Source organism: Pongo abelii, chromosome 4, assembly GCF_028885655.2.
Source record: "Pongo abelii isolate AG06213 chromosome 4, NHGRI_mPonAbe1-v2.0_pri, whole genome shotgun sequence".
In the NCBI taxonomy this organism is placed as follows: domain Eukaryota; kingdom Metazoa; phylum Chordata; class Mammalia; order Primates; family Hominidae; genus Pongo; species Pongo abelii.
Genome location: NC_071989.2, coordinates 7,726,468 through 7,745,335, shown reverse-complemented (window position 1 = coordinate 7,745,335; position 18,868 = coordinate 7,726,468). Strand labels below are relative to the sequence as shown.

At 39.6% G+C, this 18,868-nt stretch overlaps 1 protein-coding gene across 3 annotated transcripts in view; it reads right to left on the bottom strand.

The window, feature by feature from the left end:
• Positions 1–18,868, bottom strand: part of ADCY2 (adenylate cyclase 2) — a 430,421-nt gene that overhangs the window by 98,968 nt on the left and 312,585 nt on the right. For all 3 annotated transcript variants that reach the window (XM_024247608.2, XM_054555396.2, XM_054555397.2), the window contains exons 11-14: positions 16,266–16,309; positions 11,949–12,029; positions 4,561–4,630; positions 1,911–2,008 (exon numbers count right to left, since the gene is read on the bottom strand). In XM_024247608.2, coding sequence (XP_024103376.2) covers positions 1,911–2,008; positions 4,561–4,630; positions 11,949–12,029; positions 16,266–16,309 — 293 coding nt within the window. The remainder of the gene's footprint in view (positions 1–1,910; positions 2,009–4,560; positions 4,631–11,948; positions 12,030–16,265; positions 16,310–18,868) is intronic.

The following is an 18,868-nucleotide window of genomic DNA, read 5'->3' as shown; positions in this document are numbered from 1 at the left end:
GAAAAATGAAGAAGTCACAGAACAAGAAGCCTGAGGCTGTTACAGCAAGTGCAGGTCTGGGGGCTCCATTAGATGAGGCTGTGGATTTTCCTTAGAGCAAATGCAACCTGTGTGCACCCACAAAAATAATGGGTGATGAAGCTTGAGAGAATGAATGTCCATGGGTCCTCATAAAGATGCAACACCACAGAAGAAAGACAAGAAAATCAAAGCCAAGCCAGCAAAAACATGACAAGGATGTGTTTCTTAAAAGTGAAATCCCATGAAATGTTTTTCCTGGTTCCTGGAAGTCTTTTTGTCTTCTTTGGAGGCATCTTTTAAAATGCCCCCAGTCACTCTCCCCACCCCCAGCACCTCCCAGTAGGAGACAGATCCTGTATTACTTATAATGTAGAGAATATAGAAATGCTCGTCCAATAGGAAGATGTAGAAAAATTAATGAATCTATCTATGTAAGAGTAACAATAAGGACCCATTCCCTAGGTAATATTTATTTCACATATGTAGCTTTCAAAATGCTTTTCTGATCTACCAGTCTATAAGCCAGTGTGTACTGGGATGGCTGTTTCTCTCCAGTACCATGGTACAGGCCTGACACTAAGGAGCTTAATTTGTTAATATTTGTTTGAATGGAAAACTGATATGTTAACATTGGGAAATTTCACTGAAGATTCTGTAAGTCCTGAAGAAGGGCTCCTTTGGTCTATGTATTACACCTCCAATTCATGGGAAGAGAAGTCTACTGGAAACCCCTTCCGTAAGGGAGCACATTGCTAAGGAAGTGTACAGACATGAACAAAACTTTCACCACTTTACAATTCATCTATGTAATCAAAAACCACTTGTATCCCAAAAGTGGTTTTTGGCTATTTGGCTCAGTGCCCAGAAGAAAATCCTTTGAAGTACAGAGGCGGAGAAACAGACAACTTCTTTGTAGTTTGCTCAGCATGTTCATGAGACAAAGCGCTACTCAATCTAAGCAGTTTGAGTTGCCCACAAAGGCTGGCTGCACCGTGAGAGTTAAATGCAAGCACATAACTGAATTCTACTAGATTGAAAATGGTTGCTTTGACCTTAACAAAATAGGTTAAGAAAGAAAAAAATATATGATCAGAAGGAAAAAAAAATCTATCTTAAAATTTCTTTCTATATCCCCAGTTATTAAAAGAAGGACAAGAATTTTCTTTAGATTGTAAAATGAGAATTAGCTTTCTTGAAGAAAGTCACCTGATTGGTCTTGAACTAATTAAGAAGGTGCAAGAGAAAGATGACCTAGGGATCATAAAGCATTCATTTTTCACCGTTAAATGGAACCAGAAGGAATTCACCTCGAAGCATGAAATATGGTTTGCTCAGATTCTCCCATTTGCACCCACGTCTCTCCGGGGAGAGGTCGGCTGAACCCTGACCTATAACAATCAAAGATGGCTGCAGAGTGGATTTCAGAGAAGAGAGGGCCGTGAAACACTCAGAACTTGGACAAAATGGATGGGTGGGCAAAGTGTGTCTTATAGTGAAAGGTCATGCCCTTTCAATATAAGATAATGGTATTTGTTTATTAGAAACCACATCTGGGGATGGCACTCTTTGTGGGTAAAGTTTATTGGGCTACATTTCCTAGACTGTGTATCAGAGTAATACCAACATCAAAACAAGAAGGTTAAATTACTTTTTTTTAAATCTCTAGAAGTTCGAATTAACATGTCCACTTTGAAAATCCAACATTATGCTAAGGAAGACACATGGGGGCCACTTAACCTCCGAGGTCCTGAGTTACTCTCCCTTTAGCATGACATGTTAAATCACCCCTCTGTCTAAACATTGGCATCCTTTCACACCTTTAAATATAACTGGGCTCCAGTGGAAAGGCACTCCAAGTGAGAATCCCAATGGAAACCAGAAGTACTTACTTTGGCAGCACGAGAATCTGCACAATGAAGATGCAGAAGAATATGAGACAGGCACAAGTCACATAATACTTGAACGCTGGCAGTGCCGTGGCCCGGTACTGAGGGGGAGAAAGGAAACTGTGAGTGACAGTTCTCCAAGAGAAGAGCTGCACACAGTGCCCAGCAGCCTAGTTGTACCCACAGCATGCACCACACTCAGAAATTGTGCAGATTGCAGCCAACGTGAGCTAAGGAAAAAGCCTGTTCATCTCAGCAATGAGTTTTTCCTTCCCCTACACGAACTGTGAAGGAGTGACTTCCAAGGACCACAGTTTATGAGTGGAACTGTTCTCGAACCCATCTATAAGTAACTGAATCTCTCTAGTAAGGAGAGAGGCACCTGACCAGAAGGTTGAGTGAGTGAACTGTGAATCGTGCCTGTGCCCTGGGTCCCATGAGGGTCTGTTGTCTATGACTACTGAGGGAAAGGGCATGACTTCTCATATACTGTTTTGCTTTTGAATACTACTGAGGAAATGCAAGACATACTCATTTATTTTAGTATTTTATTATTTGTCTTAATGCTATTGAGAGGTGATGGGTAAAGTTACAAGACCAAAAAGGTTTGCCAACTTGGTTCTTAGTTGGCTTGTTCTGAGCCTAGCCAATGGGTTCCCCTTCCTTTCTCTCATTCAGTGCATTCAGCAGGGGGCCCACATGGTTTCCCATGCCATGAATAAGCTGACCAGCATTAGCTGCCTACCTATGGCTGACCCTGCTTGACTTAGGCGGGATAAAAATTCCAGATAGGGCTATAGTTACGATGCTGATGATGACCCCTGCCACATTCAGCACAGTGCCCTGCATTCCCTGCTTTCCCTGTACTAATCATTCAACCCACACAACAGCCCCTATTTTTGGATGAAGAAACTGTGGACTGGAATAATTGACTACAATCAGTGAGATACAGTGCATGGGAAACCAGGACCTTCACCAGGCTCTGAACTCAGACTCTCAACCATGAGGCTCAACTGCCTTACGAAAGGTTGTATGGTAAAATTAAAGGAAATAAAATTTTGTGCCAATGCCATTGAAACCTCCTGAAAATACTGTCAGTTTGCATTGGCTACATTTGCATAAACTTTCCCAAGTTATAGGGACACATATGTATTTCTTGGATTTTAGCCTCCCTGGTTTAGTGCTGAATGAGGGATCTCTGAGGGGTCTCCAGAGATTTCTCTTCTGATAGCTCTTGTGACCTTTTGCTCTACCTCACTCTCTGAAGGGCAGACTGGGGATAGATGGACAAAAACTGAGCTTAAGTCTTGCTGCTCTCTAAAATTTGATTTAAAGTTGGCATCCGCAAATATGTGTACATGGGGAATGTAAAGCTGCAGTTTTAAATGATCACTTTCTGTTTCTAGAATTTTGGGGGGTATATTTTGTGACTTAGTAGCCAGCATAATTTCCATGCTCATGAAGAAGCTACTTTAGCATCATTGCTGAAATGTGATTGCATTCTATGCACTCAATTAAATCTTTATCTTTTAACTTCTTCAGGCCTTTGTGCAGAGATATGAGTAGGAATTTCTTTGTGGTATTAACAAAGAAATGGACTTCTATCAGGACAGAAATAATGTAGCAGCTAAGCAATAAGTGGCCATTAATATTTGCTAAAGTTATTAAGGATAAAGTGGTCAATAGTAGTGCATTATAACAAGCATCAATTTGGTAAACTGTCTGCAGTCAATGGTCAGAGTCCTCTACTTAGCAGTAGAAAATAGATCCTCTTGACCACCAACATTAAAAAAAAAAAAAAAACTTTTGGTGTGTCCATAGATTTTGGAAGGAATTATCATATTTAATATTTCTATTTGATATTCATAAAATAATGCACTAAATTTTATCAACATAATCTTAATACCAGAGCTGCGAATGCTACCATTAATGTAACTTTTGTTCAAACTAGGCCTGTAATTATATAGTTGGATGATGCAAATTATTTCTAAGTCTGGTTCCTTCTCTAGATCAACAAAAAACAAAAGGCGAATAAAATAAAGTTGAGCTAGAAGAATGGTTGTCCTTTCTGCAACAATTAACTGAATTCATTTTAGCAAACCCATATATAGCTTGACATGTAAAAACTAAATGTCTGCTTACTTATTTGTGCCTGAAATAGCTCTTACTTTAAGAGCCATAATATGAAAGTATTTAGATGCAATAAAGCTTAAAAGTTCTAATTATCCGGAAAAAGCATTGAATGTAAAGCTCATATTTTGGTCAAAATATTAAAATAATTTGTGTAAAGACATTGTTGATTTAACAAGAAGGATTCTGTTTTTTTTAAGACTTTTCTGAGAGAATTTCACATTGAGAAGAGTAGATATTATTTCCCACATCTTTCATTTAATTGGGATAGTTCGCACACATTGCAGATACCATTTACTATCGAGAGGGTTGAGAATGGTGACTGACCAAAGATAGAAACTTGGTAACAAGAAATACAATAAAGCAATATATGCACGAAAGAACCACCAGAAAAGCCAGAAGGAGTTCGAATATAGTCAGAGGCAGTTTAAATGTCACATATAAAAAACATGAGCACAATTTCATGAAGAAATTCAAATTTCAGAAAACCCGATTGATGATTTTGAAGAAGAAAAAAGCTTACCTCTTTTTCCAGTACTTTGTTATAGAAAAGCAGTGAGATTCTCTGAATGTCTTCAGACTTGAGCCATTGCCTAGAAATAGAAAGGACCAACACATCATAAAACTGAATCTCCAATCAAACATCTGGAACTATTTTTTAAAATGACTTGCACTCTTCTTTCTTTATTGTGTATCATTCCGAACAGCATTTTTTTTTTTAAAAAAAAAACAACATGTGATGCCAACTAACTGGATATGGAATCTGGATACTGCTAACAGGATCTGAAAATAGAATATTCCTAATCACACACTTCCCTCCTTGGAAAATTCTATATTATAAACCAACTGTCATATCAATTGAAACTCAAGGGATCTGAATTAAATAACAAGGGAGATAAGTCGTCTAAAGGAGTAAAGACATCAATAATTTGATTCCCTAATGTTTTTCCAAAATCACACAGTGGTTTCACCTCCTTAAGGATCTAGTTCCTAGAGAAGCACCTTTTTTTTTTTTTTTTTTTTTTTTTTTTTGTTGGCTCTAGAGGGCAACAGATCACAGAACATCCAAACCATCAGCGTGCTTTTTAAGATTTGGGTGAGAAGGTTTTGCTTCTTTCAGACTTAGCGAAAATACTTTCATTGTCATTTTTTTTCATTTCTAGAAGGTAAAAGTCATGCTTGAATAAAGTTTTTTCTTTTCTCTTTTTCTTTTTTTTTTTGAGACAGAGTCTCGCTCTGTCACCCAGGCTGGAGTGCAGTGGCATGATCTCAGCTCACTGCAACCTCTGCCTCCCAGGTTTAAGAAATTCTCCTGCCTTAGCCTCCCAAGTAGCTGGGACTACAGGCACGTGCCACCACGTCTGGCTGATTTTTGTATTTTTAGTAGAGATGGGGTTTCACCACGTTGGCCAAGCTGGTCGTGAACTCCCAACCTCGTGATCCATTCGCCTCAGTCTCCCAAAGTGCTGGGATAACAGGCGTGAGCCACCGCGCCTGTCTAGAGTTTTTAAAAAATTGATAAAAATACTAATATAATTAGCAATCCGTTCAGAATAGGTTGATGCAAACATAAAAACGCATGCATAAATACTATGCATCTCTCAGTTGTTGACAAATAAATAAAAATTATATGGAAGTATGCATTGTACCACATTGTCTGACTTTTAAACATCTGTTTTAAGCAAGTAATTTGGAAGACTCTCACTGCCAGGCACACACCATGATTAGCTTGAACATCCCAGGAACTAGACCATCCGCAGGGCACTTTGGACTGGGGCAGGGAAGTCAGTAATTTATTCTAGACTGACTGCCATTAAAAGTGAGAACAATAAAAATACTTCTTTTTTAAAAACTTTTATTTAGTGCAGGATTGTCACATAGGTAAAATTTGTGTCATGGGGGTTTGTTGTACAAATTATTTCATCACCCAGGTATTAAGCCTAGTACCGATTAGTTATTTTTGCTGATCCTCTCCCTCCTCCCATCCTCCACCCTCCAACAGGCCCCAGCGTGTGTCATTCCCCTCTATGTGTCCATGTGTTCTCATCTCTCATCCCACTTATAAGCGAGAACATGTGGTATTTGGTTTTCTATTCCTGTGTTTGCTAAGGATAATGGCCTCCAGCGCTCCATCCATGTCCTTGCAAAGGACATGCTTTTTTTTTTTTTTTTTTTTTTTGAGATGGAGTTTCACTCTTGTTGCCCAGGCTGGAGTGCAGTGGTATGATCTCAGCTCACTGCAACCTCTGCCTCCCAGGTTCAAGCGATTCTCCCGTCTCAGCCTGCCAAATAGCTGGGATTACAGGTGCACGCCAGCACTCCCAGTTAATTTTTGTATTTCTTAGTAGAGATGGGGTTTCTCCATGTTGGTCAGGCTGGTCTTGAACTCCTGACCTCAGGTGGTCCGCCCACCTCGGCCTTGCAAAGTGCAGGGATTACAGGCATGAGCCACCACACCTGGAGGATCTCATTCTTTTTTATGGCTACATAGTTCTTTGATTCAAGGGTATAAGCTGTAGGGAAACAAACTTTTTTGGTATTTCTTATAACCGTACCAGCTGCAGAACTATTATTCTATTTCACAGGACTAGATGGAGGAATCAAAGATTGGTTAACATTAAAATGAGCAGAAAATACAACTTAAGATAAATTTTAACCATACACACTTTCAGAACGGTGTCTTTATCAAACTATGAATAATATATGCAGGTAACTTACTAAAAACAATATTTCCTTTACTGAAAAAAATATAGTTTATAAATGCTCCTGGAAAATGTCAGCTTGGGAGTGAGAGTGAAATTAAGGAAGTGAAAATAAAACCAGCACCTCCTTTACTAGTTCGGCCAGCATGCACCCAGTCTAGGTTTCCATGGCCTGTGACCTGCAGGTGGACGGCAAGGGCTTGGGATCAGGCTTCCTTGCCTTAAGTCCCCAGAACCCATGTGGTGCTTCGTGAACCCCAGCACTAGATCTGTGCTTGGGGACACGACTGAGTCCCCACCAGTGGACACACTTGCCTCCCTTTGCCAAAGCACACTGGGTCTGGCTTATGGCTTCTCCCTTGCAGCACTGATGGATGGGCCTAATTCTCACCTTCTCTTCAGAATTAAGAAGCGTATATTTTTCCTACACACTTAATCACCTCTGTGAATCTTCTGAGGTGGCCTCCACTCCCACTACTGACTTAGAACACAGGTATCTCAACATTAATTCTGTAATAAGAACAGATGCATTTTTGATGGATAGTATCTAAAATTTGAAGATTTTCCCATATAGAATATATCTTTTAAAAATGTGACTGGAGGTATCACGCTACCTGACTTCAAACTATACTACAAGGCTACAGTAACCAAAACAGCATGGTACTGGTCCAAAACAGAGATATAGACCAATGGAACAGAACAGAGCCCTCAGAAATAATACACACATCTACAACCATCTGATCTTTGACAAACCTGACAAAAACAAGAAATGGGGAAAGGATTCCCTATTTAATAAATGGTGCTGGGAAAACTGGCTGGCTATATGTAGAAAGCTGAAACAGGATCCCTTCCTTACACCTTATACAAAAATTAATTCAAGATGGATTAAAGACTTAAATGTTAGACCTAAAACCATAAAAACCCTAGAAGAAAACCTAGGCAATACCATTCAGGCCATAGGCCTGGGCAAGGACTTCATGACTAAAACACCAAAAGCAATGGCAACAAAAGCCAAAATTGACAAATGGACGCTAATTAAACTAAAGAGCTTCTGCACAGCAAAAGAAACTACCATCAGAGTGAACAGGCAACCTACAGAATGGGAGAAAATTTTTATAATCTACCCATCTGACAAAGGGCTAATATCCAGAATCTACAAAGAACTCAAACAAATTTACAAGAAAAAATCAAACAACCCCATCAAAAAGTGGGCGAAGGATATGAACAGACACTTCTCAAAAGAAGACATTTATGCAGCCAACAGACACATGAAAAAATGCTCATCGTCATTGGCCATCAGAGAAATTCAAATCAAAACCAAAATGAGATACCATCTCACACCAGTTAGAATGCCGATCATTAAAAAGTCAGGAAACAACAGGTGTTGAAGGGGATGTGGAGAAATAGGAACACTCTTATACTGTTGGTGGGACTGTAAACTAGTTCAACCATTGTGGAAGACAGTGTGGCAATTCCTCAAGGATCTAGAACTAGAAATACCATTTGACCCAGCCATCCCATTACTGGGTATATACCCAAAGGATTATAAAACATGCTGCTATAAAGACACATGCACACGTATGTTTATTGCGGTACTATTCACAATAGCAAAGACTTGAAACCAACCCAAATGTCCATCAATGATAGACTGGATTAAGAAAATGTGGCACATATACACCATGAAATACTATGCAGCCATAAAAAAGGATGAGTTCATGTCCTTTGTAGGGACATGGATGAAGCTGGAAATCATCAGTCTGAGCAAACTATCACAAGGACAGAAAACCAAACACCACATGTTTTCACTCATTGGTGGGAACTGAACAATGAGATCACTTGGACACAGGGTGGGGAACATCACACACAAGAGCCTGTCGTGGGGTGGGGGGAGAGGGGAGGGTTAGCATTAGGAGATATACCTAATGTAAATACGAGTTAATGGGTGCAGCACACCAACATGGCACATGTATACATATGTAACAAACCTGCATGTTGTGCACATGTACCCTAGAACTTAAAGTACAATAATAAAAAAAAACGTGACTTGCTGAACACATGCTGTAATTTTTTCTCTCTCCAATCACACCTCAGGTTATTTATTAGCAATTGACTTGGGAATATTTTGACTTGTAGAAAACAAGGAGATTGATAAATGTGATTTGGATATTTGGAAGGGAATAGATTTGTGTGTGCTGATTAGGTCAACTATTACTTGGGGGGATTGGAACTACAGAGAAAGACAAGATCAGTGGAGGGGAGAGGAGAGGAGAGAAGGGAGAGGGAATGTGTGTGCGCTTGATTTAGGGCCTCCTGAAATTTTTCCTGACCCCAGTGGTCTATGGCATGAAGAAAGTCAACCCCATCCTGGGTTATCACAATAAGTGATTCTCTATTTATTTATACTAAGGTCTTTTTTTTCTTTTGTCAAGAGGTTAAGGAAAATACAGGAAATTCTGAATACTATGCTTACTAGAGGGGCTTGGGTACACCCACACCTGCACCCAGATTTATTCAGGAATATGGGAATGCAAGTCCTTGCCACAAAGGAGGTACTAAATGAGAAGACCACTTTCTTATTGTTATGAACTGCAAGTTTGTGTCCCCTACCATAGTTCATCTTTGAAGCCCTAACTCCCAGTGTGGCTGTATTTGGAGATGGAGCCTCTAAGAATGAAATGAAGGTTAAATGAGGTCATAAGAGTGGGGTCCTGATCTGATAGTATGAGTGTCCTTGGAGTCCTTCTAAGACAAGACACCAGGGAGCTCCCTACCACCATGGCATGCACTGGGGAAAGGCTGAGCAGATGGTGACATCAGTCATCTTTAAACAAATGCGTGTTCAATATATCAGTGAATGAATAAGCAAAAATCTGCATAGAAATCACTGTTTTATGGCAATAGCAGGAAACAACTGAATGGTACATCAAGCCTGGAGCCCCAGTTGAGTCCTCAAGTGAAAATTCAAAGATCAGAAGAACTTCATGTCAAAGAACAAGAGGAGTTAATGAGTAAGGCATAACAAAGTGTAACTGAGGTTAATAAAAAATATATGCATAAGAGCTTCCATTTGAAAAATTTCCCTTTTATTTTTTGAGTACAGCACACTTTTCTCTATTTGATTTCTGAAACATGTTGGGAAAATTACAACATAAGCAGTTACACCAGCACTAAGCATTACTTTGGACTAAAACTACATTAAAACATAAGGTATTAACTAAACATATATTTAAATACTAAATGACACAAAGCAAACACACAATTTAAAAGCAACTTTAACAACAATAAAGCAATGCCAATGGTGGCACTCTCTGATGATTTGTTTGGTAGGAATGTTCTAAAAGGTGCATACAAAAATAATTTTAAAAGGTAGGTGTCCTGTGTGAACATACGCTGAGGTTAACTTTAGGAATTAGTTTTTAAAATATTAACATTATTATTATCATTATTTGCTAACTTTTGTCAAATAAGAAGATTCCCTCTTTCTTCTGATCTTGTGTCTTATTCTGGCGAGTCACACAGTATCAGATGCTATTTCCTCTGCTTGAATGAATGCGTCCTCCCACCTATATTTTATGAGATCAGGTGCCTCCCTAGGTTTTAGCTGCTGTTAGATTGCAGGAAGTTATTTATTTCTCAGTGTGTGTACGGTTTGAGGCAGAGGTGAGGTTGTTTTTCACACTGACCCTAGTGCCAGGCAAAACAGAGCACTGGCCCTGGTGCTGCTGGTGGGCCTTGGACACTCTGGGACAGGAAGAAGGCTTCACCTACTTGTAGCACAGGAAGGGGATCTAGACAGGTGATAATTCAGTGTTCTAGCACATCCGAATGGCAACTCTTGCCTGACCGAGATGCTTTATTGCTTAGAAAATATGCGCTCACACTCACACACAAAGGCACACACCCACCATAGACACACATATCACACTCATGTGATTCTTTCATAAGCCCTGTAAATATTCAATAATAAATACCTACAAGGAACAATCTAAGGCTGGGAGCGGTGGCTCATGCCTGTAATCCCAGCACTTTGGGAGGCCGAGATGGGTGGATTACGAGGTCAGGAGTTCGAGACCATCCTGGCTAACACGGTGAAACCCCGTCTCTACTAAAAATACAAAAAATTAGCTGGGTGTGGTGGCGGTCACCTGTAGTCCCAGCTATTTGGGAGGCTGAGGCAGGAGAATGGCGTGAACCCGGGAGGTGGAGTTTGCAGTGAGCTGAGATCGTGCCACTGCATTCCAGCCTGGGTGACAGAGTAAGACTCTGTCCCCCTCCCAAAAAAAAAAAAAAAAAAAAAAAACAACTAAAACAGGCATGCATTTCACAAAGCCATGCACTATTTGAGGCCCTGTAACTTAATTTTAGAGACAAAGAGCTCTAGGTGAAAATCATTTACACTTTTCAAGAGTCAGCTTTCATGATAAGAATTAAATAGGTCTCCATAAGGATGGAAGCTTTTCTGTGAAGGCTTTTCATTTGGACCTCCTGATGTTTTCACTACAGTTCAACTCAACAAACAGGAATGGAATGTCTGACGTGCGCCAGGCACCATACTGAGCCATGTGCCTTCTGCTCTCCATGGGTTCACTTATGACACACGTACCCAAGGAGAACATGAAGGGTGATGAGCGCAGTCATTCTGTCCAGGCTGAGAAGGCCATCACGTTCTTCAAATTGTTTCCCTCCCACAACTCTGGACCATTTAAAACCATAACAGCAATTCTTGGCCTCAGAAGCTAAATGACATTTTGTGCCCCCAACATCAGTCTTCCTCTCATTGCTCACCAATGCTAATTCTCTTCCAGGATTTAGAACACAGGTACCTCAACATTAATTTTGTAATAAGAACAGATGTATTTTGGATGGATAGTATGACATGCTAAAATCTGAAGATTTTCCCATATAGAATCTATCTTTTAAAAATATTATTTGCTGGACACATCGTGCTGTAATTTTCCTCTTTCCAATTACACCTCAGGTTGTTTATCAGCAATCAACTTGGGAATATTTTCTGGCAGGAATTAAATATTTTTTAAAAAGATGTAAGAAATACTTTTAACAAAAACTATTCTGAGGGACAACTGAAGTGAAATGAATGAATGGTCTCAGAAACTTGGCTTTGTCATGGCAACTATTGCAGAGCCTATGATAAAATACATTTGGAACATAATAAAAGATGAATGATAATTTAAGAGAAAGAAGTACTCACTTCTGTGCATTAATCCCATCAATTGCTTGAATCATCCTTTCATTCAATTCTTCTTCAAATCTCTTCTTTTGTGACTTGGTTCTATATGAAAAACAGAATATTATGGGTAAGGATATTATTAGTAAAATAAATATTAAGCCAATTTTTTAGAGATACATAATATTTTACATCCTTATGAGGTACAGATGATATTTTGTTGCATGCATGTGCAATGATCAATCAGGGTATTTAGGGAATCCATTATCTTGAGTATTTATCATTTCTATGTTTTAGAAACATTTGAAATTCTCTCTTCTGACTACTTTGAATTACACAGTACATTGTTGCTAACTACAGTCACCCTACTCTGCTATCAAACATTAGAACTTATTCCTTTTATCCAACTAAAGTTTGGGCCCACTGACCAACCTCTCAGTACCCACCCATCTCCCATCCACACACCTTTCCCAATCTCTGGTATCTATCATTCTACTCTCTACCTCCATGAGGTCAACTTCTTTGGCTCCCACATATGAGTGAGAACATGCCAAATTTGTCTTTCTGTGTCAGTAAGCCTATTTTTCTATGATGTCAAAAGCTCTGTTTAATTCGGTCAATCAAGTAGAAAAAGAAACAACAGCCTATGAGCAGGCTCTTCTCTATTAACATCCAGCCACTCTTTGGATTAAGTGAATAACTAAAGTTTTTGGGATGGTAAAGATGTTTCCTTATTCACTCACAGTGAAATTTACTAGGCATTTACAAGGCAACACTGAAAGATATATACTTGGTGTTTGAGATAAAGTAACTTTCTCTCCTAGGAGATGTATTAGCTTTTGACTTGTTGCCTTCATAAACTTTATTTTATGAAAGAATACATTGGTTCTAGAAATTCCCCTGTAAAAATGTGGCTTGGTTGACAAAATAGTCATTCCTTTTTCGTGTTTTCCTTGGTCGACTCTCAAAAATTTGCAGAACTACAGTCTTATTTCAGGTATACCAAAGCTTAATCGTATGTATTTAAATGCTCCTCAGTTTTCAAAGTACTATTCACAGAAAACTCCACTTTTATTTGCAGACCATCTCACTTAGCTGCAGAAGCAAATAACCTTTAGCCATAATATAAGATACTTTCTGAATAAATTGTGCCAAATAGTAAGAGCTCTCCAAGGTTAATTTGACAATTTGCATGAGAATGATGTCAGGAGAAAACCAAAATAGTACCTATTCTTAGAAGTTCAATATCCACTGCACAGATTAAAAGCACAGCCTGCTAGCCTGAACAAGCCTATGCCTACATCATGATTTAGGCATGAATTCTCTGTGTTATGGCTGATTAGATTACAAATGAATAGACCATCTAATCCGGAATAAAAATCACACTTTTCTGAGTTCAGAATTTCCTCTACATATAGATAAGAATAGCATTAAATATGCAAAGTCACATTTATCTGTAATTAAATCTCACAGAATTATCATTAATGAGATGGACGAGTTTTCCAATTCCATCATCCTAAGTTTGTGGATTTGTGCCTTTGGGCCCTGTCTTCTTCAAACAGGCTGAGAGCAGTCTTGGTTAAAAAAATAAAATGACTGATATTAAGTGATCCACCCAGAGATATTGAGCCAACTGAATTAAGAGGTTTTAGCATATCAAATTCCTAGTTGTTTGAAGAAGGCAAATTAATTTTTATTTTCCTTAAAAAAAAAGAAAAAGCAAGGAACCCTTTACCAAGCAACTAGTGTGGCTTGCACATTCTCATTTATAACTGAGACCTGTAGGACCTTAGACCCTTCATTTAACTTTTATCAGTCCCACATCTAGACTTGAGCTTCTTGACTTCAATTTGATGGCTTTCTCTTCTGCAAAGTCTAAGAAGGAGCAGTGTAAGAATGTTGAGTCTTACAGGAAAATGTAATTCTTTGATATTTTGTCCGGTGCTAACAATGGTATTGCCTTTGTTAACCTGTTTTAGGATTTGATTAGATGATGCCTGTAGAGAGCTCAATGCTGTAAATGTGACATGCAAAGTAGCCAATAAATGCGTACTTTCTGCATTATTTGAATTCACTAATTATCCGGACAATAATTCTTGACATACAGACACTTTTCTTGTCTCTGCAGTCTTGCGACCTCTGCCATGGAGAGGATAAGGTTCCCTGGGGCTGACGATCCTCCCACCAGGAGTCTTCATTTGCCTCCAGGACTCTCTCCCTCTGACTTCCAGCATCTCTCATCTTCCCATCCTGATGCCTTCCCTTGGGCTCCACCACTGGCCTTCCCACTGCTCTAGGACCCCAACCCCTGTGTCCAACACATCTCCTTTCTGTTTCCCTGGCTCCTTCCCCAGACCCGTGCCAACACCTTGCCTGAGCTGATAGGCCTAAGCAGGCATGGGAAGGGACATGTGACAGGAGTGTGTGGGCCAGGCTGGAGGCTCAGACAGGTATTATGAGGCAGTCCACGTTACAAAGCCCGGAAGTGCCTGGGCATCCTGGGTAAGTCTGACTCAGAACTGGGGTTCTCTCCAGGAGGCCTTGAGGCCACCAAAGATCAATGACTACAGAGACAAATGGAATAAATATGGAAGAGGCCCTTAGTAAAGCAGGCAAGCCTGAAGAACAGTTAGGAACTTGTGCTCTGCAGTCACAGAGCCTGGGCACAAATGCTGGCTTCATCTCCACCGGCCATGTGACTCTGGCATTCTCCTATCCCTTTGTGCCTCAGCTTCTTCCCTTCTAAAATGATAATGGCAACAGATTCTGCCTTGCAGTAATGCTGCAGAGACCAAATTAGAGTTTCTATAGCCTAGCGCAAATAAAAACAACAGCTTCTTATCATTGACTTCCAGACAGCACTCATCCTGGATTACGCTGCCCCACGTAATACTGGGCTTCCATGACACATTACCCACTGTAACTTCTATAGACTCTTAAAGCAGGATTGCTGGAAGGGAGAGACAGATAACAGAAGAGACTGTGAATATAAAGTGAAAGGAAGTCGGTGACATTTCTGTGGTCAGTTGCTCATAGATATGTCAGCATCTTATTGGCCAGAGGCACCGTGCGGTCTCCAGGTGTCTTATGGGCTCTCCAGTATGCCTCAAATTAGCTTAAGTTCTCTTTATTACAGTATATGCCACTTAAATATAATGCTTCAAAAGCTCAATAACCAAATTATCCTCATAACATAAAGACTATGAATGTTACATCTCAATGTTAAAATGTCAAAGTCCAAATTAGAGCTCATTCCAACAGCTACTTAGAAGGATCCTGGGCTAACGTGCCCTGTTGCCTTGTTTCAGCAGGTTACAACCTATTTTTCATTTTTACTTGGATACAATTCCTTTTCTATAGAAAATAGGTCAGATCTCATATTTTTCCTTAGTTTCTATAAAACTATCAATAGCTCCAATAAATTGACCTCTCTGGGGAGAAAGAAAGCCTGGCTTAGGGTTTGGAACTACATCTTACACTGGTTATCTAAATGTCCTAATATTGATTTGATTAACTCCCAAACCAAAATTAAAGTAAAACTCTGAGCCCGAAAGATAGAGGAACATGGGAAAAAAGGAGTTAGTGCCTGGGATTTTACAGTGGCTGTGACAGGGCGCCTGGAGACATTTGTGGGAAGCTTTTCTCTTTTTTTGAGCAAAGTGGGTAACGCTTTATTTCACTATAGACAGACTGGATTTATCTTGCTTTTACCTTTAGAATTCAACAGAAAAGTGTAATTTTTTTCTTGAGACACAGTTTCACTCTGTCGACCAGGCTAGAGTGCGGCGGTGCAATCTCGGCTCACTGTAACCTCTGCCTCCCGCATTCAAGTGATTCTCATGCCTCAGCCTCCTGAGTAGCTGGGATTACAGGCATATGCCACCACACCCAGCTAATTTTTTTGTATTTTTAGTAGAGACGTGGTTTTGCTATGTTGGCCAGGCTGGTCTCAAACTCCTGATCTCAAGTGATCCACCCGCCTCAGCCTCCCAAAGTGCTGGGATTACAGGCAGAAAAATGTAATTTTAAGCAACATACCCATTTTAAGACAATTCTTTTTTTTTACCACACATTAATATTAAGAAGAGTCACTTTAGGAAAACAGTTTAACATTCTAAAATGAGTATCAGGTGGTGTTTTCCTTCTCCCTCTCTCAATTCTAACAATAAGACCCCAATGATTCTATTTTTAGAAGCTGAAAGCAATTTAATAGGGCTTTTCAGGGGGAGCCGCTCTTTCAGAAGTAGCCTTTGAAATTACCATAATTGATGATAATTACTCTCAGAAATGAATAAAGAGCAATAAGCTTTAAAAAATCAGATAGTCAAAGAGGTACCATACCTTAAGGTGCGATTTTGAAAATTATGCTGACCCATGGGTACATCCTATATTGAGAAAAAAGATTATTAATTGTCAAAACATGTTTCAAGAAGAATGTTGCAATGATAATGAGGTGAAACATATTTCCTCTTTTATCACGGACAGTAACATTTAGGTAACAAATAATTAATTACTCGTGTAGAGAAAAAGAGCTTAATCCTAAATGTGAATCAAGGTGTAAACTCAGTTTATCTTTGGAATGTTGGTGTAATCTCTAAACTCTGGATGCTAGAAGCATCAGGATTGTTGTCTGGAGTTTTAAGATTTATAGCCTGCTATTATCAGATCTGATTTCAAACAGTGGCCTGCTGGGGACTGATATCAGAGTTACCATCAGTAACCTATAACCATGTGAAAATGGACTTTGGTATCAGACAAATATTAGAAAATGCTGTAGAAAGAACAAAAATATAACCACAAAATCTGTAGTCATCCCCATCACTGAACTGGGGTGTTAAGAAACAGCACCGTTGGTTAAGTATGTGAAATCACAAACCATCGGACAAAATGAAGAAATCAGCAAAGGGGTGCTGGTAGTTCCCAAAGGAGAAATGGAAGAGAGACAGAATTTATCAGTGGAAAAGCCACTGTCAAATATTCAATAATAGGCTTTTAAGGAAAGATTGCCTTTACACATTTATAGTGGGAATGAAAATAAAAGTTGGAACAAAACTGCTCCAAAGAAACTTTGGTTTGCTGCTTTGATTTCCAAGGTTATATTAGGATATGGATTTAGCCTATGGAAAGGAAAGATTTTTTTGAAAAAGTAATTGAGCTCCAAGTTTCATTCCATACAGTAAAGTACTATATTATTCAAGGGCTCTATCAATGTTGAATCAAGAGTGAATGGAGTTCTGCACAGGCGATTAGATAAAGGAATCACTTTCGGCAATGTCAGTTGTTTGACCCTGGGATTTATAAGTGAAAACTCCGATGAGGTCTTTCTGAAAGTGAGTGAGACACACAGTTAAGTCAAAGTGGTTTGGGCTTAATGCATCACCAAACACTTGAGACTTTCTTAAAGTATGCTATACTGCTACTAAGGCAATCCAAGCCTGGCTTTGAATCTACAACAGGTGGGACCAGATGGTTAAGAAAATAGAGTTCGTTCAAGAGGTCTTTGATTTTTATAAACAACTTTCTGAAGTTGAGGCACTCAACAGTTCTGGCCATATCTTGAAGAAGGCATCTTCATCAACACATAACACCAGATTAAAGTCAGACTGAAACCATTCCTGGATCCTACGCTCAGATAATAAAAGAGACAGTCACTCTTAAGTCTTAAGACAATAAAGGCTGATAAGAAATCAACAACAACAACAATATACCTGGAAAAGTAAGCCTTTTCCCCACAGGAACACATGAAAAACAGCACAGGAAATCACATTCAAGTATTTATATATGATTCTTATTCCTTAAAAACCAACCGACCAACCAACCAATTGCTGATGTACAATAAATCCCTATGGGAAATGTAGTTATCAGACATAACACTAACTAGCAAGACTGAGGCTAACTTATCCAAATTATCGTTTTTCATGAGTGACAGAAACATAGGCTTTCACTGGTTGGGTACTGGAGTCCTAGGATGCTGTTTCTCTAACAGATCTAAATGCCGGAAGGCCCCAGATGCCCCAGGCCTCCCACCTTGGATTGTTCTCCTCTTGATGATTTTATCTAGTCCCATGGCTTCAAATATCATCTACAACCTGATGATGTTCACATTCATGCCTCCATCTTGGACCTGTCCCGTGAGTTCTCGACTTGCAGATCCAACCATCTACATCCTCTCTGCACTTAACTATAGGTTAGAAGATGTCCAGCAGAAAAGTCTTAATTTTCCATCTTAAATAATCTGGTTTCCTCCTTGTATTTGTCATCTCAATTAATGGCATCATCATTGTTCCAGCTGTGGGGCCAAAAAGTTTGGATTCATCTCTGTTCCTAATGTTCATGCACATCCAATCCATCACCAAGTCTTATTGGCTCTACTTTCACATTAGCCCCTGAATTTGCTTCTCGTTGCTTCCACTGCTAAACTCTTAGCATAAGGTGGTATCCTTCTCACCGGGGACCCCTGCACTCTTGCTCCATTATTCCAAAGCCTAAATTATATCATGACCCTCCCTTGCTAAGATTCTCCATGACTTCCAATTGCACACAGAATGCAATATAAACTTTTACCATGGTGCATCTCACCCCATGACGTCCCTTTGCTCATTGTTCACGATGCTCCAGCCACAGCAGCTTCCTCTCTGTCTCCAGGGGACACCACACTCACTTTCATCTTTGCGCCACTGACTTTGTTCTTCTGCCACCTCCTCTTCCCATTCACTCATTTCTCCCTCTGAGATTCCCTCAGCTGACCTACTGCAGTGGCCATCCCATTTACTCCGGATGCCATCACTCAGTTTTATCTTCCTCATGGCCCTCATCAGCACCTCACATGATCTTGTTCATTTATTTGTTTTTCTATCTATGGTCCCTCCTTTGCTGTTAAAATGCAAGTGCTAGGACTTGTGCAGTCTTACGGATTGTTTGCTGGGACATGGTCTTCTGTCTGA